This window comes from Dipodascopsis tothii, assembly GCF_038497935.1.
Source record: "Dipodascopsis tothii strain CBS 759.85 unplaced genomic scaffold V1510scaffold_10, whole genome shotgun sequence".
Taxonomy (NCBI): Eukaryota; Fungi; Ascomycota; class Lipomycetes; order Lipomycetales; family Lipomycetaceae; genus Neoaidaea; species Neoaidaea tothii.
In genome coordinates this window covers 282,952-308,240 of record NW_027117994.1, presented here as the reverse complement: position 1 = coordinate 308,240, position 25,289 = coordinate 282,952, and the positions used below count along the sequence as shown (strand labels likewise).

General features: G+C 68.7%; 13 protein-coding genes across 13 annotated transcripts; 6 read left to right on the top strand and 7 right to left on the bottom strand.

Annotated features, from left to right (window-relative positions):
• The first annotated feature begins 547 nt into the window (after nucleotides 1-547).
• V1510DRAFT_414992 (Rapamycin-insensitive companion of mTOR, N-term-domain-containing protein) lies at nucleotides 548-4,111 on the top strand. Its single transcript, XM_066933514.1, has 5 exons — nucleotides 548-1,151; nucleotides 1,181-1,937; nucleotides 1,969-2,765; nucleotides 2,797-2,901; nucleotides 2,934-4,111. Exons 1-5 carry the CDS (start codon nucleotides 574-576, stop codon nucleotides 3,949-3,951), a joined length of 3,255 nt encoding a protein of 1,084 aa, XP_066789767.1. The 5' UTR covers nucleotides 548-573; the 3' UTR covers nucleotides 3,952-4,111.
• Nucleotides 3,886-5,918, bottom strand: V1510DRAFT_392763 (pseudouridine synthase). Its single transcript, XM_066931802.1, has 3 exons — nucleotides 5,648-5,918; nucleotides 5,429-5,587; nucleotides 3,886-5,261 (listed from the first exon to the last, which is right to left on the bottom strand). The coding sequence occupies exons 1-3, from the start codon at nucleotides 5,755-5,757 to the stop codon at nucleotides 3,977-3,979; spliced, it is 1,554 nt and encodes a 517-aa protein (XP_066789766.1). The 5' UTR covers nucleotides 5,758-5,918; the 3' UTR covers nucleotides 3,886-3,976.
• On the top strand, nucleotides 5,887-6,882 carry V1510DRAFT_414989 (uncharacterized protein). The gene is made up of 2 exons (XM_066933513.1): nucleotides 5,887-6,181; nucleotides 6,274-6,882. Exons 1-2 carry the CDS (start codon nucleotides 6,039-6,041, stop codon nucleotides 6,674-6,676), a joined length of 546 nt encoding a protein of 181 aa, XP_066789765.1. The 5' UTR covers nucleotides 5,887-6,038; the 3' UTR covers nucleotides 6,677-6,882.
• Nucleotides 6,691-8,329, bottom strand: V1510DRAFT_414988 (uncharacterized protein). Its single transcript, XM_066933512.1, has one exon. It carries the CDS (start codon nucleotides 8,195-8,197, stop codon nucleotides 6,731-6,733), a length of 1,467 nt encoding a protein of 488 aa, XP_066789764.1. The 5' UTR covers nucleotides 8,198-8,329; the 3' UTR covers nucleotides 6,691-6,730.
• V1510DRAFT_414986 (P-loop containing nucleoside triphosphate hydrolase protein) lies at nucleotides 8,140-10,535 on the top strand. The gene has a single exon (XM_066933511.1). The coding sequence runs from the start codon at nucleotides 8,465-8,467 to the stop codon at nucleotides 10,139-10,141; it is 1,677 nt and encodes a 558-aa protein (XP_066789763.1). The 5' UTR covers nucleotides 8,140-8,464; the 3' UTR covers nucleotides 10,142-10,535.
• V1510DRAFT_414984 (Aspartate/glutamate/uridylate kinase) lies at nucleotides 10,342-11,844 on the bottom strand. Its single transcript, XM_066933510.1, has 4 exons — nucleotides 11,658-11,844; nucleotides 11,327-11,625; nucleotides 11,025-11,295; nucleotides 10,342-10,993 (listed from the first exon to the last, which is right to left on the bottom strand). Exons 1-4 carry the CDS (start codon nucleotides 11,692-11,694, stop codon nucleotides 10,395-10,397), a joined length of 1,206 nt encoding a protein of 401 aa, XP_066789762.1. The 5' UTR covers nucleotides 11,695-11,844; the 3' UTR covers nucleotides 10,342-10,394.
• V1510DRAFT_414981 (uncharacterized protein) lies at nucleotides 11,774-12,973 on the top strand. The gene has a single exon (XM_066933509.1). It carries the CDS (start codon nucleotides 11,970-11,972, stop codon nucleotides 12,666-12,668), a length of 699 nt encoding a protein of 232 aa, XP_066789761.1. The 5' UTR covers nucleotides 11,774-11,969; the 3' UTR covers nucleotides 12,669-12,973.
• Nucleotides 12,643-14,061, bottom strand: V1510DRAFT_414979 (kinase-like domain-containing protein). The gene is made up of 4 exons (XM_066933508.1): nucleotides 13,935-14,061; nucleotides 13,230-13,904; nucleotides 12,818-13,198; nucleotides 12,643-12,786 (listed from the first exon to the last, which is right to left on the bottom strand). The coding sequence occupies exons 1-4, from the start codon at nucleotides 14,022-14,024 to the stop codon at nucleotides 12,688-12,690; spliced, it is 1,245 nt and encodes a 414-aa protein (XP_066789760.1). The 5' UTR covers nucleotides 14,025-14,061; the 3' UTR covers nucleotides 12,643-12,687.
• Nucleotides 14,062-14,190: 129 nt separating this feature from the next.
• On the bottom strand, nucleotides 14,191-15,746 carry V1510DRAFT_376536 (Sgf73p). The gene is made up of 3 exons (XM_066931568.1): nucleotides 15,550-15,746; nucleotides 15,255-15,446; nucleotides 14,191-15,223 (listed from the first exon to the last, which is right to left on the bottom strand). Exons 1-3 carry the CDS (start codon nucleotides 15,572-15,574, stop codon nucleotides 14,277-14,279), a joined length of 1,164 nt encoding a protein of 387 aa, XP_066789759.1. The 5' UTR covers nucleotides 15,575-15,746; the 3' UTR covers nucleotides 14,191-14,276.
• A 132-nt stretch (nucleotides 15,747-15,878) lies between these two features.
• V1510DRAFT_414977 (domain found in IF2B/IF5-domain-containing protein) lies at nucleotides 15,879-17,323 on the bottom strand. The gene has a single exon (XM_066933507.1). It carries the CDS (start codon nucleotides 17,108-17,110, stop codon nucleotides 15,917-15,919), a length of 1,194 nt encoding a protein of 397 aa, XP_066789758.1. The 5' UTR covers nucleotides 17,111-17,323; the 3' UTR covers nucleotides 15,879-15,916.
• Nucleotides 17,324-17,502: 179 nt separating this feature from the next.
• Nucleotides 17,503-19,104, top strand: V1510DRAFT_363347 (Hydroxyethylthiazole kinase family-domain-containing protein; the record flags this gene model as incomplete). Its single annotated transcript, XM_066931127.1, has 3 exons — nucleotides 17,503-17,779; nucleotides 17,809-18,332; nucleotides 18,364-19,104. The coding sequence occupies 3 exons, from the start codon at nucleotides 17,503-17,505 to the stop codon at nucleotides 19,102-19,104; spliced, it is 1,542 nt and encodes a 513-aa protein (XP_066789757.1).
• V1510DRAFT_414972 (uncharacterized protein) lies at nucleotides 19,087-19,860 on the bottom strand. The gene has a single exon (XM_066933506.1). The coding sequence runs from the start codon at nucleotides 19,843-19,845 to the stop codon at nucleotides 19,195-19,197; it is 651 nt and encodes a 216-aa protein (XP_066789756.1). The 5' UTR covers nucleotides 19,846-19,860; the 3' UTR covers nucleotides 19,087-19,194.
• A 3,444-nt stretch (nucleotides 19,861-23,304) lies between these two features.
• On the top strand, nucleotides 23,305-25,123 carry V1510DRAFT_414969 (mitochondrial branched-chain alpha-ketoacid dehydrogenase kinase-domain-containing protein). Its single transcript, XM_066933505.1, has 2 exons — nucleotides 23,305-23,758; nucleotides 23,790-25,123. Exons 1-2 carry the CDS (start codon nucleotides 23,672-23,674, stop codon nucleotides 24,966-24,968), a joined length of 1,266 nt encoding a protein of 421 aa, XP_066789755.1. The 5' UTR covers nucleotides 23,305-23,671; the 3' UTR covers nucleotides 24,969-25,123.
• Nucleotides 25,124-25,289: the final 166 nt, after the last annotated feature.

Here is a 25,289-nt window from a genome sequence, read left to right as displayed (position 1 = left end):
GACAGAGAGCGCGGAAAATAAAATGTCGTGAGCACGTGATGAGCCGCACCCGCCCACGCCCGCGGTGGCGGTGCACAGCCTCTGGCGCTGCTGGCTCCGCGCTGGGCGGCCGGGCGCCGTCGGCGGCATCTCAACGAGCCTCCGGCGGCGACTCCGTCGAGGGTAGCTGCCCTGCGGGCAGTGTGTACACATAGGTCTACGGCGGAGCCGCTGCCAGAGCTCGCCAGTGGCGGTGCACGAGCCGGCGACCCAGCGGTGGCTGTTTCGTAGTCGTGTCAGCCGCACTCGGTGCGGCGCGTGCTGGCAGCCGCACGCGGTGCGGCGCGATGTTTGGTAGCCGCACCGCGTGCGGCGCGATGTTTGGTAGCCGCACGCGGTGCGGCTGGCGCTTGACAGCCGCACCCCGTGCGGCTACCAAGCGCGCACAGACGCCCCGCGCTGCCTCTGCCCGCCGCCGCCCGCCCGTCGCCGGCCGCAGCCGGCGGTTGCCTCGCCACTGCTGTCGCCGCCGCCGGCTGGCGCCCGTCGCGCGCCGCCGTCGCGCCGCCGTCGCGCCGCGTCGCGCCAGTCAGGATGCTGGGAGATGAGCGCCGCACTCTGTGCGGCTCAGGGCAGGGACTTTCTCCCGCACACCACCGCTGGACCGGAGACGAATCGCACCGCACGACCGCCAGCACACCCGTTGGCCGCCAGGCAGCGCACCAGAGCGCGCATTGGGAGTCTCTGACGCAGACCGCGTGGACACGCGACCCTCGCCCAGCGGATGGGCACGGGCACCCGCTCTCTACTAGCATCATGGACGGACTGGCCGACGATCGGCGGTTCCCCGGACGCGCGGTGGCCGGCGCGGACGACGCCGGCGAGAGCCCAACGTGGTCGCTCGGCGACATTCTGCAGTCGATCGAGGAGCCAGACAAGTCGGCCGAGTTTCTGGTGCTCAAGGTGAACGACCTGGTGCAGCTGCTGCAGCGGTACCCGCTGCTAAAGCACGAGCTGGTGCTGTCGGTGTTCAGCCGGCGGGTGCACGCGCTCGTGACGCACACGGCCAAGGAGGTCGTGGCAGCCGGGTACCGCGTGGCGCGGTATGCGGTCACGGACGTCAAGGGCCTGCGGACGCTGCTGAGCATCCGCATCGACACGCTCGTGATCAGGTACGTGTCCGGCGAGCGCGCTGACGCAGATCGCTCGCCAAGGAGGCCCACTACAACGTCGAGCGCGAGCAGGCGCTCAAGTTCGTGCGCGCGTTCCTGGACATCCCCGGCGGCGTGGCCGCGCTGCCGGCGGCGGTGACGTGCGCGGTGGTGGCCGCGGCCGCCGAGCCCACGGACCGGCTGAGCGCGACCGCGCTCGAGACGCTGGCCGAGCTGCTGCTGGCGGACCCGCGCAGCGTCAGCGAGGCCGGCGGCATGCGCGTGCTGCTCCAGACGCTCGTGGACGGCCCGACCGAGCTGGCCGACTCGGTCGTGCTCGCGTTCCTGTACCTGCTCGACCGGCCCGAGACGCGCAACTTCGTGTGGCCCGGCAAGGACCTCAACGTCGTGCTCTCGGTCTTCACCGAGCTGCAGGAGCGCGGGCGCGTGGACGAGGCAAAGCTCAAGCGCTGCGCGCGCGTGCTCTCGGTCATGATCAAGTCCTGGGCCGGCCTGTTCTACCTGTGCATGTACGACCTGCGCGCGCTGAGCTCGCTGGTGCAGGCGCTGCGGATCCCGGTCGAGAGCCTGCGCGACATCATCCTCGACTTCTTCTTCGACATCTTCAACATCAAGTCGCCGTCGTGGGCCACGCCGTTCCTGGCCGGCCGCAAGCTCACGTCGTTTGTGATGTTCGAGTCGCTGAGCGACGCCAAGAAGACCAAGACCAAGAAGGAGAGCCACTCGCTCGTGCTGCACTACACGGCGCTGCTGCTGGTGGTCTTCATCGAGGCCGACCTGCACACGGTAAGTGCGGCCGCGCGCGCGCTGACCGCAGCTCCTGCTGGCCGTCATCCAGGAGAACCGCGAGCCGGCAATCGTGCGCAAGGCCACGCTGCTGCTCGGCGAGATCATCGGCATGACCGCCAAGACGCTGCCGGGCCGGTACGCCAACAAGATCCAGGTCCTCGGCCCGCTGTTCTCGGCCGCGGCCGAGTTCGACACGCCCGCGCGGTTCGCGGCGTCCACAGCCATCTACGAGATCGAGAAGATCACGTCGAACCTGACGCGGGCCGCGCTCGAGGTGCCGACGTCGCGCCGCGAGATCGGCGACCCCGTCGTCACCGACAAGAAGCGCGACCTCAAGGTCAAGCTCAGCCTGCACCTCGACGACACGTACTTCCGCACGCTGCTCATGGAGACGCAGGTGCTGAGCACCAAGAACTACACCAAGTGGAACTGGGACATCCTCATCGAGCTCATGCAGGGCCCGCTGCTCAACCCGAAGCGGCTGGACGAGGCCATCCGGGCGACCAAGTTCATGAAGCGGCTCATGTCGTTCTACCGCCCGTTCAAGAAGCGGTTCTCGGTCATCCGCCGGACCGAGGCCAACCTGCGCTACGTGCGCGCGGGCAGCATCCTGTTCAAGACGCTGCTGGCCAACCCCGAAGGCGTCAAGTACCTGATGGAGAACAAGCTGCTGCGGCAGATCGCCGAGTGCCTGGCCCAGACAGACCCGTACTCGGGCATCGCCGCGGCCACCCCGCTGTTCTCCAAGGCCGGGCTCGAGGCCACGCTGAGCTCGGGCTACTTCACGCTCATCGGCACGCTCTCGACGGACGCCAACGGCGTCATGTAAGTGCGCGGCCGGCCCCGCTGACCGCAGGATGCTCGAGCGCTGGCACATGTTCAACATGCTCTACCACATCACCGAGCTGGACTCGCGCAACGACCTGATCCGCGTCGTGCTGACGTCGCTGGACTACCGGCTGTAAGTGGGCGCGCGGGCGCGCTGACGGCCAGCCAGGGCCACCCGCGGATCATCCTGTCCAAGGTGCTCACGACGGCCAACAAGGAGCTGCGCATGTTCACGACCGCGCACCTGGGCACGATCATCGACGACGACTACCCCGAGGGCGCCGGCATGGTCAACTGGGCGACCGAGCTGCTCGTCGGCCAGCTGTACGACCCCGACATCGAGGTCTGCCAGCTGGCGGTCAAGGTCCTCGGCGACGCGTGCGCGTCGCCGCAGACGCTGGACTACATCATCAAGTGCATCCCCGTGCTGGACCACCTGGGCGACATTGGCGCGCCGCTGCTGCTGCGGTTCCTGTCCACCTCGGACGGGTTCCGGTACCTGCGCGGGCTCGACTACATCGAGAGCCAGCTCGGCCAGTGGTTCGACGGCGGCAACGACGGCTACGTGAAGCAGGTCGAGACCGAGCTGGCGCTGGCGCTGCTGTCGCCGCCCGAGTCGGCCGCCAAGTACATGTCCGTGGACATCCCCGTGCACTTCTACCGCGAGCTGGCGCGGACGGCCGAGGGCTGCTGGCTGCTGCGCCAGAAGGGCCACGCCGCGCAGCTGTCGGCCTACATCCACGACCACAAGGCCGAGCAGGCCGACGTGGACGTCATCCGCCGGCTCAAGGGCTGCATGTGGGCGCTCGGCCACCTGGGCTCGCTCGAGATGGGCCTGCCGTTCCTGGACGAGACCGGCGTGATCGACAGCATCGTCGAGATCGCGTGCACGTCGGCCGTCTGGAGCCTGCGCGGCACGGCCTTCTTCATCCTCGGCCTGATCTCGTCGACCATGGAGGGCCTCGAGATCGTCGACGAGCTGGCCTGGGAGACGGTCGTGACCGTCATGGGCGAGCCGCGCGGCCTGTGCCTGCCGATCGACCTCGGCCGGTTCCTGGCCGTGCCCGAGTGGCAGTCCGACAGCCGGCTGCGCTCGGCCGGCCGGGGCATCTTCTACGCCGGCAAGTCCAAGAAGATGTACACGTGCCAGAAGGCCCGCAAGGACCGCGAGCCGGTCGAGTAGCGGCCGCAGCCGTGTAATATATTCTCTAGCCCTCGGTGTCGCCCACCAGGTCGCTCTCGTCGTCGTCGTTGTCGAGCTTGGCGTCGAGCGCGACCGCCTCGGTCTTCTCCGACACGCCCTTGGCCGTCAGGTAGTCGAAGATGTGCACGTTGCCCCGGAAGTTGTCGAGGAAGCCGAAGAAGCCGTGGAAGACGTTCTCCTTGGCCTCCTCGTGGTAGATCTTGTCGTAGATGTGCTTCATCTTGAACGCCTCGATCTGCGGCGCGTACTGGTCAAAGTCGATGCCGTCGTAGCCGAACGTCTTGAGCCGGTCGTTGAAGTTGTCGTACACGGGCCGCTCGAGCAGCAGGCCCAACGACGGCGCCTTGGGGATGTTGACCGCGATGTTGGTCAGCGTCTGGTCGATGCGCGACAGCGGCGCGCCGCACCGGATCACGAGCGCCGTCATGGCGATCATCTTGCGGATCTGGTGCAGCATGAACGACTGCCCGTGGATCTTGATCGAGATCCACTCGGTGCCGTCGATCAGCTTGGGCTCGCTCGCCGCGAGCGACTTCATGAACCGCCGCGCCGACGGGTCCGAGTACGGCTTGCCGACCGTGTAGTTGTGGAACTTGTGCGCGCCCTCGAACTTCTTGAGCACCTCGCGCACGAGCTCCAGGCGCGCCGGCGCGATCCGGTACGCCCGCCGCGCCGCGTTCTCGATCGCCCGGATCTGCTTCACCCGCCGGTAGTGCTCCTCGGACATGGACGCGGGCACCGCGGTCGTCAGCGGCTCGGCCGCGATGCCGTCCGCGTCTTTCTTGGCCGGCGGCGCGACCTCGTCTACCAGCGCGCGCACGTCCGACTCGTCCAGCCCGGCCTCGGCCAGCGACCGGTAGAAGCCGGCCCAGAACTCGGCGCCCTCGGGGTCGTCCCGCGTCACGCCGGGGTACTTTGCGGCCTCGCTCTTGAGCCGCTGCGCCAGCTCCGACGTCGGCTTCGGCGGCAGGAACGCGTAGCTCGGGATCAGGTACTCGTAGATCCGCGAGTCGCAGTGCTTGCGGCACTCGAAGCCCTTGGTCGTCCGCGTGAAGCCCCACAGCCGGATCGTCGGCGGCAGCAGCGCGTTGATCTTGTCGACGATGTCGGCGTCCTCGATGATCAGCTTGAGCGAGACGACGTTGCCGGCCGCGTGGACGCCCTTGTCCGTGCGGGCCGCGCGCATGAACGACGACTTCTTCGGGTCCGTCGCGTTGTCCTGCGAGATGGCCTTGGCGTTGACGAACGCCTCGAAGAGGTCGCCCTCGATCGTCTTGTTGGGCGGGTTGCTGGCGGTCAGCGTCTGCGGCTATATGCGGCTATATGCCGCACGGCGTGCGGCTCAGACGCCAGCCCCTGGCGGCCGCCGCACAGGCCCCGCAGAGCAATTGCGGCGGCTCTCAGCCGCACACCGTGCGGCTCGGCGTCTGCGCCGCGCGCCGTGCGGCTCACTTACACCTGCATGCCATGGTACCCCGTGCCGCAGTACCCGATCAGGCAGCCGACCTTGCGCTTCGGCCGGCGGTCCTCGGTGCTTTCGCCGCCCTCGCGCGGCTCGTTGTCGCCGCGGCGGCCACGGTTCTGCCGCTTGGCTACGGCCTCACGCACGCCTTCTCTGTCAATAATCAGCTTGTCCTGGCGCGATCCAGCTCCGGGCGCGATCCAGCCGACCTACCTCTGCTTGCGCTTGCTGCGCTCGCCAACCGCCGTCTGGTTGGTGCCAGTGGCCGCCTGCTCATCGACCGGAGCAGGCTCGGGGGCGGGCTGATCGTCGGTAGCAGACATCTGGTCGACATTCACTCGTGCGAGCGGCGTGGTTGTGGGCGCTCTCAGAGAATTGCACGAGAATTGCACGTCGCGGTCTGCGTGCGCAATGTCCTGATCTGTCTTTGCGGAGCGTGGTGATCCAAACCGGCCGCGTATTTCTGCAAAAAAATTCTCTTCTCCCAAGCAAAAAAAAAAGTCGTCTACACCAAGAAAATTTTTCTCGATCCCCAGCCAAATTTCTTGATCGGACCCCGTCAAGGACACATTTCGAGGCCAAACTCGGTGAAACACTCGAAATCATGCGGCCATTGACTGAGGAGGAGACCAAGGTGCTGTTCGAGAAGCTGGCGAACTACATCGGACGCAACATCACGCACCTGATCAACCGCCCCGAAGATCCGCACAGCTTCAGACTGCAAAAGGACCGCGTGTACTATGTCAGGTGAGTAGAGCAGCCGACGAGGGCGCGGTGCGGACGGCTCGCCGGCCCCTGCGCCCGCGTCGCGGCGCGATCCGGCCAGCGCTGACCAGCAGCGACAATGTCATGAAGTTCGCGACCTCGGCCGGCCGCAGCGAGCTGGCGTCGCTCGGCCTCTGTCTCGGCAAGTTCACAAAGACGGGCAAGTTCCGGCTGCACATCACGTCGCTGGAGGTGCTGGCGCAGTACGCCCGGTTCAAGATCTGGATCAAGCCCAACGGCGAGATGTCGTTTCTGTACGGCAACAACGTGCTCAAGGCGCACGTCGGCAAGATGAGCGACGACATCCCGGAGCACACGGGCGTGGTCGTGTACTCGATGAACGACACGCCGCTCGGGTTCGGCGTGACGGCCAAGTCTACGGCGGACTCGCGCCGCCTGGACCCGACGGGCATCGTTGCATTCAGACAGGGAGACATTGGCGAGTACCTCCGCGAGGAGGACACGCTGTTCACATAAGCGGGCGGGCTGTACAGTAGTTGATGGTCATTGTATTTTTGGTACACAAACGTTCTATCTCCACATGGTGCGCACGGCCTTGACCGTGTGGCCCTGGGCCTGGTACACGCGGCCGGCCACGGCGCGCAGGGCGGGGTACTGGGCCGGGCTGAGCTTGAGCAGCTCGTCCAGGACCTTGTTGGCGCCGGTGGTGTTGTTGTCCTTCATCATGAGCTGCACGGCGGCCAGGCCGAGCGCGACGTTGGTCGGCTCGCGCTCGTACTTCTTGGCGACGCGGTACGCCAGGTTCTTGGTCGTGTGCTTGCCGCCGGTGGCGTAGGGGTCGAGCACGCCCGGGCGGATGCTGATGAGCTCGACCGACTTGTCGGCCGGGTACGCCTGCAGGTGGCGCTTGATGCCCTTCTTGACGCTGTTCTCCTTGCCGCAGAGGTGCTCGAGCGTGAGCTGGTTGCGCGCGAGCTCCTTGCGCTGGAACTTGGTCAGCGCGCGCTCGCGCGCGGCCGGCACGGCGGTCAGCAGCCGCAGCGCGACGTGCGGGTTGCGCAGGTCGTAGCCGGGCACGCCCGAGAGCGCGAGCAGGTTGTTGGTGACGACCACGCGCGCGGCACCGTCCTCGGCCAGGTCGAGCGCGTTCAGGATGGCCACGGCCTCGTCGCGGTGGCCCAGCACGCCGTGCACGTACGCGGCCTGCATGTTGATCGGCAGCGTCTCGGCCTCGATCTCGTCGTCCGTGTAGCCGTCGAGCTGCTGCGCGAGCGCCTTGGCCCGCTTGAGCAGCGCCAGCCCGTCGGCGTACTCCTCGGCCGCGACCAGCACGCACGCGTAGTTGTACGCCTGCTCGTGCGACACGCCGTGGCTGTCGCCCAGGTTGACTGCCTCGCCGCGCGCCAGCTTGCGCGCGACCGCGAGCGCGCCCGCGCCCGCCTCGTCGGCCTCGCCCCACAGCGCGCGCTGGACTGCGATCGCGACCTCGTTGACCGAGATGTCGTAGTCCTCGTGCTCGACCGCGATCGCGCCCGCGCCCAGCTCGCCATACGCGGCCGCCGCCGTCGCAAACTCGCCGGCCTTGTACGCCACCTGCGCGCGCAGGTGCAGCAGGCCGCGCCGCGTGCGTGCGTCCGCACCGGCCAGCGCCTCCGCCACCAGGGCCTCCGCGCCGGCCAGCTCGCCGACCTGGTACAGGCAGTACGCCCGCTCCAGCGCCAGCGACGTGCCCAGCTCGTGGCCCTTGGCGAACTCGACCGCCTCCGCGTACCGCTCGAGCTTGATCAGCGCAATCAGCTTGTGCTCGACTGCGCGCTCGTCACCGGCCTCCAGCCGCAGCATCTTATTGGCCACATCCAGGACGTGCTCGTGCTCCTCCTTGCCGCTGTGCACCGTCAGCTGCTCCAGCAGCTCTGTGAGCGAAGCCTTGCTCTTCTTGGGCGCCATCGTGCACTCGTAGCCTGATCGTCGTGCCGTCCGTCGAGCTCTGCAGTCTGTCGCCGTTTGCTGGCTTTTTCCGTTTTTTTCGAGCCGCATGGAGGGCCGGTGTGCCGGGTAACGGTGTCCCCGGCCGCGCGCACAAAATTTTCGCTGCCCTGCGCCTTCCGTTTCTGTTTCTATCAAACAATTTTTCTATCAAACACCCCGTTCTGGCCGGCTGCGACGCTTAGCCCCCAACAATTGCTCAGAAGGGCACCCAAGCCGCTGGTCGAAGCTGGTCGAAGGACTGCGTCTCAAAAAAACGGAGTCTGGCCGATATCCGCTCTGTTGCTTCGATCTGCCCGCCAGATCGCCCCCTCCGGCATGAATTGGCCGACTCTTCCCAGGCCCTTCTTGGCCGGCGCTGGCCGCCGCGCCCTGCCGAGCGTGGCTGACGGCTGGTCCGTCGGCGTGCGGCTCTACTCCCGCGGCCGTGGTGGCGGCCGCGCCGCGGCTCCGCCGCGAAAGCCGGCACGTATGCTGCTGTCGAAAGACCTGGTCGAGCCGACGGTCAAGCAAAAGGCCAAGCTCGGCGGCCGTGGCGACGTGGTTTCCCGGCAGCGTGCCCAGGCGTTCAAGATCCGCCAAACGTCCACGCCGCGGCTGGCCGGCCCGCCCAACGCGGCTGCGTTCGGCGCGCTGAAGAACATCAAGTTCGAGGACCGCCTGCCGCAGACGGTCACGGCGTCCAAGCTGGACACGTTCGAGGCCCTGCGGCTGCTTCCCGAGGTCCGCGAGGCTGTCCTCGACCGCGCGCTCGGTCACCTCGAGACCAAGCGCCCGTCGGCAATCCAGGCGCTGGCGATCCAGCGCCTGACGCGGGTGGAGAAGGAGCCGGCGGCCGAGGCCGCGCCGCACCTCGTCGGCGAGCACGACCTCGACACAAGCAAGTTCCAGTCGTTCCTGGTCGCGGCCGAGACCGGCTCCGGCAAGACGCTGGCGTACCTGGCGCCGCTGATGTCGCTGCTCAAGCAGGAGGAGGCCGCCGGCGAGTGGGACCGCGAGGGCACAGACAACTACTTGCGCGCGGTCGTGCTCGTGCCCACGGCCGAGCTCGTCGAGCAGGTGTCGGAGCTCGTCAAGAACATGACACACGTGGCGCGGCTGTCGTCGGCATCGCTCTCGCAGGAGACGTCGTTCGGCGTCAGCAAGAACCTGGCGGCCAAGAAGCTGGACGTGCTGGTGAGCACGCCGGTGCCGCTGCTCAAGGTGCTGCACCGGCGCGGCAACTCACAGCTGCTCAAGCACACGCGGTACATCGTCGTCGACGAGGCCGACAGCCTCATGGACCGGTCGTTCAAGGGCGAGACCGAGGAGGTGCTGTCGTACGCGCACCAGCTCCGCAAGGTCATCTTCTGCTCGGCCACGATCCCCAAGAACTTTGACCGCAACCTGCGCAACGACTACCCGAACATGGTGCGCGTGGTGGCGCCGCACGTGCACCAGGTGCCGCGGCGGGTGCACTTCGTCACGGTGAACGCGTCGGTGCCGCCGTACCACGACGACAAGCGCAAGGCGCTGATGGACCTGCTGTACAGCATCGACAAGGACAACGCGGAGCCGGACCTGCGCAAGCGCGTCATCGTGTTCCTCAACAAGCGCGAGGACGTCGAGCCGCTGGCCAAGTTCCTGGAGGAGCGCAAGGTGACCGTGGACCGGCTGACACGTGACTCGCCGCTCGCCGAGCGCTGCGCCACGCTGCGCCACTACACGGACTCGCCCCAGGAGATGGACCGCGAGCACGTCGCGCCCGGCAGCCTCGGCGCGCTGCGCGTCCTGGTCACGACCGACCTGGTCTCGCGCGGCATCGACATGAACTCGATCCGCAACGTGATCCTGTTCGACGTCCCGTTCTCGTCGATCGACCTCATCCACCGCGCCGGCCGCACCGGCCGCATGGGCCGCCGCGGCCGCGCGTACCTGATCACGGTCAAGAAGGAGGACAAGCCGTGGCTGCGCGGGCTCGCGCGCACTGTAAATAGAGGCCAGGCCCTGGTCTAGCCATGTACATAGCAATCTCTCGCATCAGGCTGGTTTGGCGTTTTCCCAGCAAAAAGCGCCACCCGATGCAACTTCATCCGCAGCCTTGCAGCTAGCTGCCGGATTATACGAACTCGGGAAATTGAGCGGCCTCGGCCGGCGGCCATAAGTTCAGCGCGGGGCAGAGCGTTTGTCCTGTGCACTACATTGGCCGCCACATGTAGACATAGTTGGATGTAATCGCTATGGAATGGAACAACTTTTGCACGCACCGCTAGCAGTTGCGCGGGAAGAACGCCAGGTTGTCGCGGTGCGCGACGTACTCGGAGTCGGCGTAGCCCAGCAGCGGCGCGATCTCGGACGACTTGCGGCCCTTGATCCGCGAGATCTCGACGGACGAGTAGTTGACGATGGCGTGGCCGACGGGCGTGTAGGTCTTGGCCGGGTCGAGGCCGTGCGCGTCCACGTCGGCGCGGTCGACCACGACCAGCGCGACGGCCTCGGTCGCGTTGAACGAGCCCGTGACGGCCACGACGCCGGCCGGCAGGAGGCCGGCGCGGTCCACCCGCGTCAGCGCCTTGTACGCGCCCTGGTCGATGTAGACTGTGCCGTGCGCCTTCAGGCCGTGCAGGATCCAAAAGTGCCGGTCGTTGATGGTCTCGGTCCGCGGCAGGAACCGCGTGTGCTGGGGCGCCGTGTGGCCGGCCGCCGAGCCGTCCTCGAGCGCCTGCAGGTACTCGATGATGGCGTGGATGTTGCCCGGCACGTTCGAGCGCGTGATGATGGTCGTGATGCCGGCCGACGTGGCCAGCTCGGCCGCGATCAGCTTGGTGACCATGCCGCCCGTGCCGACCGAGCTGCCGGCGGTCGAGACTGGGGTCAGCGCGCCCGCGCGGCCACGTACCGTCCACCTTGAGCGCCGAGATGTCGGTCACGACCTCGATCGGCGTCGCCGCCGGGTCCAGCCGCGGGTTGCCCGTGTACAGGCTGTCGACGTCGGTCATCAGGAACAGGTAGTCCGCGTTGGCCATGCCGGCGGTGATCGCCGACAGCGTGTCGTTGTCGCCGAACTTGATCTCCGTCACCGACAGCGTGTCGTTCTCGTTCACGATCGGGATCACGCCCATGGTCAGCAGCTCGGTGATGGTGTTGGCCGCGTTGAGGTACTGCGAGCGCTGGCGTCAGCGCGCCCGGCCGCACACTTACGTCGACGATGTCCGTCCGCGTCAGCAGCAGCTGCGCCACCGGCTGGTTCAGCTGGCCGAAGAGGTCGTCCCACAGCGCGATCAGCCGGCACTGGCCCACGGCCGCCAGCGCCTGCACCGTCGCCAGGTGCTTCGGCCGCCGCGCGATGTTCATCCGCTTCAGGCCCATCGCAATCGCCGCCGACGACACGATGATCACGCGGTGGCCCGCCCGCCGCAGCGCCACCACGGTCTCCACGATGAGCGACATGTTGGCGATCCGCGGCTCGTGCGTGGTCTCGTCGCAGATCGACGACGTGCCTGCGGTCAGCGGCCGGCCGGGCCCCACTCACCGAGCTTGATGACGATCGTCAATTGCTTCTGCTTCATGCTGGCTGCCTGCGCTGCGTCTGGCCGGGGCTGCGGGGGGTCCGGGGGGGATACGGGCGGCGGGAGGCGCGGGCTGTAATAGTCATCCGCCACGATGCGGTTTTCTCGCCCAAACTTTTCGGCGTAGTGTTTGCACGCAGAATTTTCAGCGCCGCCGGACTCCGCTAGCACCCCCGCCCTAGCCGCAGACGCCGCCAGACCGAGCCAGACGCAGGCCGGCCCCCCTACGAGCGCGAGCGCGGAACATTGCACGCACCGGCGAAGGCGCGGCGTGGATGGCTGATAAAATGTCGACGAGCACGCCGAACCGCACGGTCACGGCCGCGGACGTCCCCACCGGGCTGGCGTGGTTCCGCCAGTCGGTCGGCTACTACACCGGGCTGATGGACGCGGCCGCGACGAAGCAGTACGAGGCCGACTCGGCGCGGCGCAAGGAGCTCAAGCAGTGCACGCAGTGCGAGGAGTACCGCGACTGGATTCTCCGCTACAGCCCGACGGTGCGGTTCATGCAGGAGCAGGTCGCCAAGGTCGGCGGCAACCTGGACCGCAACAACATCTACTGTCGGCACTGCGACCAGTGGAAGGGCGGCGGCTTCCACCCGACGCGCGGCATCCTGCTGTGCCAGAACCGGATCATCGACCGCAGCCACCTCGAGGACACGATCGCGCACGAGCTCGTGCACGCGTACGACCAGTGCAAGTTCGAGGTCGACTGGCTCAACCTGCGGCACCACGCGTGCTCGGAGATCCGCGCGTCGAGCCTGAGCGGCGAGTGCCGGATGACCAACGAGTTCTTCCGCAACCGGATCTTCAAGATCACGCGGCAGCACCAGGAGTGCGTCCGGCGGCGCGCGGTGCTGTCGGTCACGGCCAACCCGAACTGCGCGGACGCGGCCATGGCCGAGAAGGTGGTCGACCTGGTGTGGGACTCGTGCTTCAACGACACGCGGCCGTACGACGAGATCTACCGGTGATGTATATATGTATAGTAAATTACGGTGCCTTGGGCCAGTGCGGCCGGTGCTTGACGATCCACGGGTGGTCCGGGATCTGCTCGAGCGGGAACCGCCGGTCGGGCGAGTGCTGGAGGAGCTGGCGTCAGCGCGGCCGCCGCCGGACTTACCCGCTTGATCAGGTCCGTGGCCTCGATCGACACGAACGCCGGCACCTTGAGGTCGACCTTGGAGATGCGCTTGTACGTGGCCTTGTGCGCGGGCTCCTCGAACGGCGGGCAGCCGACGAGGAACTCGTACATGAGGATGCCGAGCGCCCACAGGTCGACCTTCTCGTCGTGGCCCTTGGCCTCGACCATCTCGGGCGGCAGGTAGTCGAGCGTGCCGCACATGGTGCTGCGCCGCGACGACGGCGTGTGCACGCTCCAGCCAAAGTCCGACAGCTTGACCTCGTCGTCGAGCCCGAGCAGGATGTTCTCGGGCTTGATGTCCCGGTGGATGATGTGCTTCTTGTGCAGGTACGCGAGCGCGCTGGCGACCTGGAAGATGTACTGCGGTCAGCGCCGCCGCCGGCATACGCACCCGTGACGCCAGGACGTCGTCGAAGCGCCCGCGCTTGCGCAGCACCTTGAACATCTCGCCCTTGCCGGCGTACTCGAGGATCAGGAACACGCGGGAGGCGTCGTGGAAGTGCCCGTAGAGCCGCAGGATGTTGGGGTGCCGCAGGTTGGACTGGATCTCGATCTCGCGCCGGAACTGCTTCTCGACCTTGAAGTGGATCAGCTCCTTCTTCTCCATGACCTTGAGCGCGCAGATGTAGCCCGTGACCTTGTCGCGCGCGCAGTACACCCGGCCGAACTTGCCCTTGCCGAGCTTGCGCCCGATCTCGAACGAGTCCAGCGAGTACTGGCGCAGCGGGATCGACGACGGGATCGACGGCACGCCGCACGTCAGCTGGCTGGGGTGGCTGTCCAGCGCCTTGACCACGTCGTGCGACGACAGCACGCCGGCCGGGACCGGCCCGCCGTTGGCCTTGTGCATGTTGGGCGACGACGGCGGCAGCATCTGCGGCTGCGGCTTGGCCATCGAGTACGCGGGCCGGATCCGCGCGGCGCCGCCCGCGGACGTCTCGCCGACCGTGGAGTTGCGGTTGTGCAGCGCGAACTTGAGCAGCGGGTTGCGCACCGCGCCGGACCCGTGCACGTTCTCCTTGTTGTTGGCGGCGCCGTACGCCGGCGCGGGCGCCGAGAAGCCGGCCTGCGGTCAGCGGGCGCGGCGGGAACGCACCTTCTGCTTCATGGCCCCGTCGCGGTTCGCGTGCGCCTCGTTGAGCGTGGTCCGGGCGAGCTTGGGCTCGAGCGACATGAGCGACGACATTGCGGATCGGCTGCGTCGCGGGGGCTTTTATGCGGCGGGCATCAATTAGGAGAATGGGGTAAAGGGAAAACAAAGTCACGTGGGGCGGTAAACAACGGTTGCCTTGGCAACTGCGCGCCGCAGCGCGCGCGGCTCGCGCCGGCGCCGCGCCGCACGCCGTGCGGCGCATGCTAATGCAAATAGATTCACTAAACCCAAACCAAACGCCGTCCCTGATGAATTCCGGCCGCGGCCAACTTTTCAAAATCGGCGCTAGAGCTGCCGCGCGAACGCGCCGGCAAACATCTCGCGCATGCGGAAGAACTGGTGCTTGACCCGCACCGGCATGACCACCTTGCGCTCGAGCGGCACCGCGTACGACCGGTGCACGCCCTCCATGACCGAGCGCACCTCCTCGTCCGAGTCGATCGGGCCGTTGCCGAGCTCCATGTCCTCGGCCAGCTGCGCCGACGACGTCAGCGCGGCCTGCTTGATCTGGTTCTTCTTCTGGTACGCGGCCAGCAGCACGTCGTACGGCTGCGACCGGCCGGGGACGTTGCGCTTGGCGCCCATCGAGTGCGACTTGCACGTGAGCGAGCGCGCGCAGAAGCCGCCGTTGGGCAGCGGCACGCCGCACTGCCGCTCGACGTCGACGGGCCCCTTGGGCTTGGGCGTCGCCTTGGGCGACTGCTTCTTCTTCTTCTTGGCCGCCTTGTTCTCCGCGGCCTCGTTCTTGCGCTTCTTGGTCGTCTTCTTCTCCTTCGGGACCTTGCCGTCCTTGTCCTTGCGGTCCTTGCCGTCCTTGCCGTCCTTGTCGTCCGCGCCGCCGCCGCCGCCGCCGCCGCCGTTGGCCGCCGCGCGCCCGGCCTTGCCCTTGGGCTTGTCCGCGCCGCCGTCGCGGTCCGCGCCGCGCCCGCCCGAGCCCTCGCCGTTCTTGTGCTCGCGCACGGCCGCGTCCGCGTCCAGCAGCGACACGCGCTTGCGCTCCGCGAACGGCGGCGACCCGCCGCCGCCGGACGGCATGCACTCGCGGATGTGCCGCGCCAGCACGTGCTTCAGAAACGGCTTGGCGCAGTAGTTGCAGATCGCGTAGTCGACCTTGTCGCTCAGCGGGTGCGTCGACGACAGCGCCGACCGGTCCCGCGCGTCCAGGAACGGCGACGGCGAGTCCAGGTTGAACGACTCGGACGGCGACGACGCCGTGGACGCCGCCTGGTCGTCTGCCGTCAGCGCGCCCGCCCGGCCACTTACCCTCGTCCTCCAGCGCCTTGGCGTAGTCGACCCAATTGCTCGCGCTCTCGGCCGCGCCCGCCAGCGCCGGCGCCAGCGGCATTGCAAACAGCGGCCGCGCGCCCAGCGCGGCCGCGCTCACGCTGATTGTGTCCTTGCCGCTACCAAACACCTTGCTGAGGATGGCGTCGCTGACGATGCCGTTGGACCCGCCTGGTGGTCAGCTCCGAGGTCGAGCACCGCGCGCGCGCCGCGGCCGCGGCCGCGCGGCCGCCGGCCGCGCCCGCCGCCGCGGATCGCCGCCGGCCGTCCGTACCTGGTCTCATGACTGTGGCCGACATGGTTGCTGTCGCCGCTCAATCCGTCTGGCTAGCACGCGGGGGGCGTTCGGCGGCCGGTGGGCCAATGCTCGGGATCTGCGCACGTCGTCGCCGCAGGCTGGGCCTGCCGGGATGGATGGATGCGTGGGGCGGAAGGGAAGATGGGCGGATTCCGTGCGGAAGCGGTTGTTTTGTCAAGTCCGAAACGGCACGGCAGGAAAAGGGATGTGGCGCGGGGTTGTGCGGGAATAGGGTTGCAAGTGCGGAAAATTGGGCGTTTGCGGCACAAGGCGCGCGGTTTTCTACGGCTGCGCAGCGCGCGGTGTAAATTCAAGCGGCAGCGCCGTAACTTTTAATGCATGTCTACTCGTCGTCGGACTCGTCCGAGTCCTCCTCGGCCTCCTCGAGCCAGGTCAGGAACGGCTGGGCCGCCTTGCGCACCTTCTTGCTGGTCTCCTTGTCGACGTACTTCTTGCTGGCGCGCGAGCCCCACTTGACGATGACGTCCTCCTCGACCAGGTCGAGGTTGTAGTACTTGTGGAGGATCTTGGGCACGGCCGCGACGAGCTCGGGGTGCTCGAGGCCGACGAAGCGCTCGGTGCCGCCCAAAAAGGCCTTCTCGTGGTTCTCGGTCGCCATGAGCTTCTTGAGCATGGGCGCGCGGCCGTCGATCTGCTTGAGGATGTCGCTGTCGAAGAGGGTCTGGGCAAGCACCTGGAGCGTGCGGTGCTTGTTCTCGATGCCGAGCTCCTTGATCTTCTTGAAGACCTCGATGTTGTCGGGCTTGGGGTCCTGCTCGAGGATCCAGTTGCCGAGCTGGGAGTAGGCGTCGTCGCCCTCGTCCTCGTCGCCGAGGACGAGCGAGTTGACCTGGGACTCGACCTCGCGGACGCGGGCGGCGACGGCCTCCTCGGACGTGTCGATCGCCCAGTTGTCGTCGTCCTCGGCCGCGAGCGCGGACGCCTGCGGCAGCGCGGACGCCTCGGCGTTGATGCGCTTGGTGAACTCGTCGTCCGAGCCGACCTCGTCCGAGCCGTCCTCGTCGTCCGCGTCGGCGTTCTTCCGGCGCTCGCGCTTGCTCGCCTTCTTCGAGCTGCCCGTCTTCTTGCCGCCCTGCGTCGGCGGGTTCTTGAGGATCACGCCCGACAGCTTGTGCGCGATGTCGATCGGCGAGCGCTTGCCGCACGCCTTGCAGTCGCGGAACAGCATCTGGTCCTTGGTCACCACAATGTCCGTCTCGGGGTTCTTGCACGCCTTGCACAGCACGAACTTCTGGATGAACACGTCCAGCAGGTCCTGCAGCTTGCTCGAGTCGTGCGAGCCGTTGACCATGTACCGGTCCGTGGCCTCGTTGCACGACGTCTGCGCGCCGAGCTCGAGCCCGAAGAACTTGGTCACGTACATCGGCGGCCGCGCCAGCGCGCGCGCCACGTCGCTGTTGTTCACGACCGCCGTCTTGATGCCGTTGCCGCGGCCCTCGATCTTGGAGATGATCGCCGGCATCTTGTACCGGTAGAAGGGGTCCGTGTTGTCACGGCAGATGTTGATGGAGCTCATGGTGGATCCGATCTGGCTTGCAGCTAGGGACTAGATAATGCAAACGACGACGGGTAGGTTCTCGATTGATGCTCAGGTGCCGGATGAGAACAAGGCATAAGACTGGATTCAGCTGGGGACGTGGTTGCAGGCCGCTGGCGCGGCGATTCCTGAAAATTCTGCGGCGGCGGCCGGGTAAGTCCGGGTAAGCCGGCGCCACTGTGGCGGCGGCGGTGCGCCGGCTGTCTGCGCTTACCCGGCGATCACGGCCTCGTCCCCGAGCACGTCAGCCCGCGACGGCTACCCGAAGCCAAGACGCGGCGACGACGCCCCACCGGCAGACAGCGCACCAACCGCCGCCAGCTCCCGCCCAGACACTCCACCCGCACGCCCAGACACTCCACCCGCACGCCATGGCCGCCATCGACTACTCCGTCTACTTCGTCACCGACTCGGGCATGATCCCCGAGGGCTCGTCCCTCGTCGAGCAGGTCCGCCGCGCCGTCGCCGGCGGCGCCACGATCGTCCAGCTGCGCGAGAAGGACACCGAGACCCGCGACTTCATCGAGCGCGCCCGCGCCGTGCACGCCATCACCAAGGCCGCCGGCGTGCCGCTCCTGATCAACGACCGGCTCGACGTGGCCCTGGCCATCGACGCCGAGGGCGTCCACATCGGCCAGGACGACATAGGTGCGTCCCCCTCGGGCCCGCTGACCCAGACGTGCCCACCGCGCGCCGCCTGCTCGGCCCCGGCAAGGTGGTCGGCCTCAGCGTGACGTACGTCCACGAGGCCGAGGCCGCCTATGCGGCCGGCGTCGACTACATCGGCGTCGGCACCGTCTACAACACGGCCACCAAGACGCCCAAGCACGCGCCGATCGGCCTGGCCGGCCTGCGCGCGATCCTGGCGTACCTGGCGCCGCTGCCGCGGTACCTGCCGGCCGTGGCCATCGGATCCATGAACCCGACCAACACGCGCATGGTCGTCCACCAGACCGCCGTCGGCGCCCGGCGCCTCGACGGCGTGGCCGTCGTGTCGGCCATCATGGCCTCGCGCGAGCCCGAGGCCGTCGTGCGCGACCTGCTCGCCCAGGTCAAGGTCCCGCCGCACTGGGCGCAGCCGGCGCCGGCCCGGCAGGCTTCCGACGCGGTCCTGGCCGCCGGCGCGCTCACCGCGGCCGTCCGCCGCACGACGCCGCTCGTGCACAACATCATCAACCGCGTGGTGACCAATTTCGCGGCCGTGAGTACGCGCCCGGCGCCGCTGACCGCAGAACGCCGACCTGGCCGTGGGCGCGTCGCCCATCATGACCGAAAACGTGCCCGAGTTCGGCGACATCTCGTCGATTCCGTCGGCCGGCCTGCTGCTCAACATGGGCTTCGCCACCGACGACATGGTCGACATGTACCTCAGCGCTGTGCGCGAGTACAACGTGCGCCAGCGGCCGGTCGTGTACGACCCCGTCGGCGCGGGCGCGTCGGCGCTGCGCCGGGCCGCCGTCAAGAAGCTGCTCGACCGCGGCCACTACGACGTCATCAAGGGCAACGAGGGCGAGATCTTCTCGGTGGCCGGGCAGGCGTCGGCCATGCGCGGCGTGGACTCGACGTCGGCCGCGCCGCTCGAGGCCAGGGTGGCTGTGGTCAAGGCGCTGGCCGCGCAGGAGAAGACGGTGGTGGCCATGACCGGCGCCGAGGACGTGATCTCGGACGGCGCGACGACGTACGTTGTCCGCAACGGCCACAGCCTGCTCGCCGACATCACCGGCTCCGGCTGCTCGCTGGGGTCGATCGTCGTCGGGTACGTGGCCGTGGCGCAGACGGACGCGCTGCTGGCCACGCTGGCCGCCGTCCTGCACTACACGATCGCCGGCGAGCGCGCGGCGGCCGGCGCGGGCGTCCGCGGCCCCGGCACGTTCGTGCCGGCCTTCCTGGACGAGCTCTACCTGGTCTCCAAGGAGAGCGCGGCGGGAGACCTCGCGTGGCTGGGCGCAGCCAGGGTCGAGCTGGTCAAGTGAATCTATTCGTTGTTACGCCAGTCGGTATCGGAAGGTATCGGGTATAAGCAAAAGGCAAGCGTAGATAAGGATATATCGACACGTGGGTCGCTAGGCGCTGAACTGGCGCCGGAAGGTATCGCGGATGCGGTCGATGTAGCCGTCGCCGGTGTCCTGGACGGCCGCCCAGCCGGCGGCCTCGGGGATCGGGTGGCGATGGGGCTGGTGGTCGGCCGGGCGGCTGGGCGGCGGCTGCTGGGGCTTGGTGAGGATGTCGAGGTCGCAGACGGCCTGCTCGACCGTGTCGAGGCTGAACGCGGGGCCGAGCTTGCCGTACTTGGCCGCGCGGGACTGCAGGCTCAGGTAGTCGCTGAAGTCCTCGGCCAGCCGGGCCATGGCCGGCTCGGCCGAGAGCGTCGTGGCCGGCGTGGAGCTCGTCAGCAGCTGCGACGACACCGCCGACGACGAGTTGCTCGAGTGGTCCTGCAGCGAGTCGCCGAGCGAGCGCGGGCCCAGCGAGCCGAAGAGCGACTCGTCGTCCATGAACGACGTGACCATCGACATGTCGTCGTCGAACCCGCCAAAGTCGATCTGGGGGAGCTGCGGCGCCGCCGTCTTCTTGATCGGCGACATGAACGTCTCGGCCATGGACCGCGTCGACTCGAACGCCTCGGACAGCGCGTCGGAGCAGCCGCCGGGGCTGGCCGGGTCGGCGGCCTCGGGCTTGCGCAGGAAGTCGAGCGGGTGCGGGAACTCGGCCATGCGGCCGCGCAGCGCGGTCCGCGTCGACACCGACCGCGCGGCGAGGCTGATGGCCGCCCGCGAGGCGGCGATGCGCTGCGTGGCGGCGCGCGCCAGCCGCACGTCCTGCTTGGCCTGCTCGAACAGCCGCTCGATCACGCGCTCCGACGGCGCGTCGCGGACCATCTCGGCCTGCCGCGCGCGCGCGACCATCTCCAGGAACCGCTTCTCGCGCTCCTCGGCGTCCGTGGGCGACGCGGACTCGGCCTTGACGGCCGGCGACGGCGTGCCGTCGAGCGCCATCGGGCTCGCCGACCCGCGCTGCGCGCTGTGCTGCTGCTCGAGCTCCTTGGACGCGTCGTCCGCAAAGAGCTTGGCCCGGATCGTCACGATCGGCCGGTCCTTGAACGCGCGCGTGAACCGGCCGTAGCCGGCGCTGCGGAAGTGGTTGCGGAACAGGCCCTTGTACGGCCCGGGCGACTCGGGCTCGGCCGGCGACTGCGACTTGAGCAGCCGCGAGAAGAACGCGCCCGTGGGCGACGCCGACGACGACTTGGACACCCGCCCGGGCGACAGCGTCGGCGACCCGGGCGACCGCGGCGGGCCCGTGAGCTTGACGGCCGGCGACTTGGACGCGCGCCGCCCGCGCACGGTCGAGAACAGCCGCTCGAGGCTGGCGCCGGGGCTGAACAGGCTCTTGGACCGCGCCATGCCCTTGGGCTCGGGCGCGGCCGTCGAGATGGGCTCGACGGTCCTGGCCGACGGCCCGGCCTCGACCTCGATCTCGACGGGCTCGACCGTGTCGTCGATGATGTCGTGGGCGTCGATGAACTCGGCCGACTCGTCCACGGTCAGGTCCGCGGCCTCGTCGTCGGCACACGCCGGCAACGGCGTGGCCATGGCGGCCGCGGTCATGGGCGACGGCGTGTCGATTTCCATTGCGTTCGGCGAGCGCCGGCTGGCCCGGTCGGTCGGGCGGTTGACGGCGAAACGGAGCGCGGGCTTGGTGATTTTGTGGTCCTTGGTCGGCGCCTTGGCCTTCGCCTTGGACGCGGCCTTGGCCGACGCCCGGGACGCGGCCTTGGCCTTGAGCGCGCTCTTCTTGTCGGCCTTCGCGCGCGCCTCGGCCTCGGCCTTGTCTGCCTTGGCCCGGGCCTCCGCCTCGGCCTTCTGGGCCTTCGCACGGGCCTCGGCGTCCGCGGCCTCGGCCTTGGCCGCCTTTGCTCGGGCCTCGGCCTCGATCTTGTCGGCCTTGGCCTTGGCCTCGGCCTCGGCCTTGCTGGCCTTGGCTCTGGCCTCGGCTTCAGCCTTGTCGGCCCGGGCCTTGGCCTCGGCCTCGGCCTTCTCGGCCTTGGCCCGGGCCTCGGCGGCCTTTGCGCGAGCTTCCGCCTCGGCGGCCTCGGCCTTTGCGGCCTGCTTGGCCTCGGCGGCCTCGGCCTTGCTGGCTGCCTTGGCGTCCGCGCGGGCCTTGCGCGCGAGCATCACGCTCTTGATCCGTTTGAACGACTCGGTGGTCTCGGGCATGACGAGCGACGTGTCGATCGTGGTCGAGTTCTTGGTGTCGATGACCTCAGCGATGGCGGCCGACACCGCCGCGTTGATGGCAGCCGTCGGCGACTTCTGTGCCAGCCGCGGGCTGGACCGCGTCGGCGTTCCCGGCGACCGCGGCGACCGCGGCGACCGCGACGCCCGCGAGCCCGACCGCGACAGCGCGTCCGACACCGACTGCTCGAAAGCGGCGGTGGCCTTGGGCGAGAGCCGCGTCGAGCGGCGCGGCGACGTCCGCGAGCCGCGTGGCGACGTCCGGTGCGGCGAGCTCGGCGACGTGCGGGCGGACGCGCGCGGCGATGACCGCGACATCCGCGTCAGCGACCGCGGCGACGTGCGCCACGGCGCGCGCGCCTGGCGTGGCTGGTCGGTGCGCAGCGCGCGCGTTTCGATGTGCAGCGCGGTCTTGTCGTCGGCGCGCTGCAGCGCCGGCGCGTTCGGCGGCGGCATGGCCCGGCGCTGGGAGCCGGGTCGGCTGTTCATGCCCTCCCGCGGCATGAAGCCGCCAGGGCCGGTGGCCGGCGGCGGGCCCGGGCGGCGCGCGCCCATGAGCATCGGCGGTGTCATGGAGCCGGCCGACGGCGGGCGGGTCATTGAGCCCGCCGACGGCGGCCGCACCATCGAGCCTGCGGACGGCGGCCGCGCCATCGAGCCGGCCGACGGCGGCCGCGCCATAAAGCCTGGCGGCGGCGGCCCGCGGGCGCCCGGCGGCCGCGCCATCGGCATCGGCCGGCGCTGGCCCGGCGGGCCTGGCGGACCCGACATGCCCGGCATGCCCGGCATGCCGGGCAGGCCCATGCGCGACGGGCCCATGCCCGGCACCAGCCCGTGGCCGGCCGGGCCCATGCGCGTCGGCGGCATGCGCGGCGGCGGCATCATGCGTGCCGGCGGCATCTTGGCCGTCGGCGGCATCGGCCGTCGCAGGTTGGTCGCGTCGGTGCTGTTGCGCCGGCGCCGCGACTGGCTCATCGGGATCTGACCGTCGACGACCACGTCGCGCGTGCGCAGCGAGTACACGCGCGACACGGCGTCCGCCGGCGGCGGCCGCGTGCGCAGCTGGCGAACCGTCTCGGGGTTGTACTGGCTGGCGTCCGAGCGGCTGCGGGACCGGGGGTCCTGGGGTCAGTCCGGCCGGCCGGCACACTTACAGGGTACATGTCGTGAGTGGCCATCGGGGGAGCCATCATGTGTAGGGGGCGCGGGGCCTGGGGAGCTCTGTGGGATGGCCGCAACAGAAGTTGTCCAGGTTCGGCCGGCCCCGGCTCGACTTATATCTGGCGTCCAGAAAGAATAAAGAACGCCGACAAAGACCGGCGGCCGGCTGGGGGCCGCCGCGAGCACGACGCGCCGGCGCGCCGGCAGGCGCGTTTCGATCCCGACCGCGGCCGCACGCACGGGCCACGCGCCGCACGCGCCGCACGCGCACCGCCGCACGCCACCGCCCGTGCGCACCAGCCACCGCCGCACGCCGTGCGGCTCGCCGTGCGGCGCGCTCGGCCCCGGTTCGGACCGCGCCGTCCGTCCGCGCCCAAAACGGCAGCTTCCCCGCATGTGGCGCAGGTGGCGTCGTGGCCGTGCTACCAAACATCCTTCCGCCGGCCGTCGTCCGCCCGCCCGTCTAGCGCCGGCTGAGTCGGCTGCCGTCGGCTGCGTCGGCTGCTGCGCCATGCAGCGCCACGGCGGCAGCCGGCCGGCGCCGCAGCGGCAGGCCCGCAGCCGGCCCGCGCCAGGCCCGCGCCGGCCTGCCGCGTCCACGTAGCCGCCGGCACCGCCCAGCTCGTGCAGAGCTCGGCCGAGCCGCCAGCGCCCATCCCGCGCCTGTGCGCCGCCTGCAGCTGTGGGGACCGCCGCACCGGCGGCCAGCCGGTCGCGGATCGGTCTGTCAAGCACCAGGCATCGCGATCCCACGGCGCCGCCAGCGCCTTCCGCATCGCCGTTCATCGCGTCACCGTGGCATCCATCCATCCACCGTCCGCCGGGTCCGTCCTCGCGCCCGTCGTCCTCTGCGCGTCGTTGGCGTGGCGCCGCGTGTGTGTGGAGGAGCAAGTTTTGCACGCGACGCGGCTACTAAACTAGCCCGCACCTGACCCCGTACAACACCAAAAATCGAGATGGGGACGGGGCGCCGAGGATGCGTTCCGCTGGTCCATTTGAAGTATTTAAGCACGATATCGCCTGATTTGTCCCCAGCGGTGCAGCAGCCAGTGGAGCCAGCCAGTCAGCCAGCAGCAGGACCAGGCAGCACAGGCGCGCGACAGCGGCGAGACGGCCAACAGCAGGCGGGCAGAGCACAGACAAGATGGCGTGGCGGCTGACAGAGCAGCTGGCCGGCAAGATCAACCACTACTCGCAGTTCCCAGCGACGCCGGTCAGCCTGCGGCAGATGGTGAGTGCGCGCTAGGCGGCGCTGACGCCAGGTGCAATTTGGGCAGCGGCCGTCCGCGGGGTCGCTCTTCCGGGGCGCGCAGTTCATCTGCGAAGAGCTGCCGATCCGGCTGGCACACCGTGTCAAGGAGCTCAACAACCTGCCGGACGGGCTCAGCGACATGCCGTCGATCCAGAAGGTGCGCAACTGGTACGCGCAGTCGTTCGAGGAGCTCACCGAGTTCCCGCGGCCCGCGATCTCGCGCGAGCTCAAGCAGGCGCTGCTCGAGGCGCAGCGCGCCAGCACCAGCCTCTACGCCGAGAACACGGTCAACCCGCTGGACGAGCAGCCGGCGGCGCGGAACGGCCACAACAACCACCGGCGGTACTTTGCGCTGGTGGACCCCGGCATCCGCTGGCCGCCCGAGATCTACCAGTACAACCAGGACATCACCAAGTGCCTGACCAAGATCAAGCGGCGGCACGACGGCGTCGTGACGACCGTGGCGCAGGGCATCAACGAGTACAAGCACTCGCGCGGCCGCATGCAGATCGACCACACCATCCAGGCCTTCCTCGACCGGTTCTACATGTCGCGCATCGGCATCCGCATGCTGCTCGGCCAGCACATCGCCATCAACTCCGAGCCCGTGCACGAGAACTACGTGGGCGTGGTCTGCACCAAGACCAACGTGCGCGAGCTGGCCATCGAGGCCATCGAGAACGCGCGGTTCATCTGCGAGGACTACTACGGCCTGTTCAAGGCCCCGGTCGTCCAGCTCGTGTGCGAGCCGGACCTGAACTTCATGTACGTGCCGGGCCACCTGAGCCACATGCTCTTTGAGATCCTCAAGAACTCGCTGCGCGCTGTCGTCGAGAAGTACGGCTCGTCCGCGGACGAGTTCCCGCCCGTGAAGCTCATCGTTGCCGAGGGCAACGAGGACATCACCATCAAGATCTCGGACGAGGGCGGCGGCATTCCGCGCTCGGCCATCCCGCTCGTGTGGACGTACATGTACACGACCGTGCAGTCGACGCCGTCGCTGGACCCGAACTTCCAGGAGACCGACTTCAAGGCGCCGATGGCCGGCTTTGGCTACGGCCTGCCCATCTCGCGGCTCTACGCGCGGTACTTTGGCGGCGACCTCAAGCTCATCAGCATGGAGGGCTACGGCACCGACGTGTACCTGCACCTGAACCGGCTGAGCAGCAACTCTGAGCCGCTGCAATAATGTATGATATGTAAAATACGCATTCCTGGCCGTGCACGCTACGGCCAGCCTCGGCGGAGCTCTGCCGGGTGCTGCCGGGCGATGACAAGGCGCGGAGGGCGCGGCCTGCGTATGTAGGCGGCGGGCGCTGCGGCGCGGGCCGAGCATATAGCCGCATATAGCCGCATGTAGCCGCCGACGGCCGCCCGTGCAGGCCAGCATGCAGCCGCATATAGCCGCCGACGGCCGCTGCCGCACGCCGGCCATGTAGCCTCCAACCCCATATAGCCGCATACAGCCGCACACAGCCGCCGCCGCACGCCCCGCCGTCACTGCACCGCC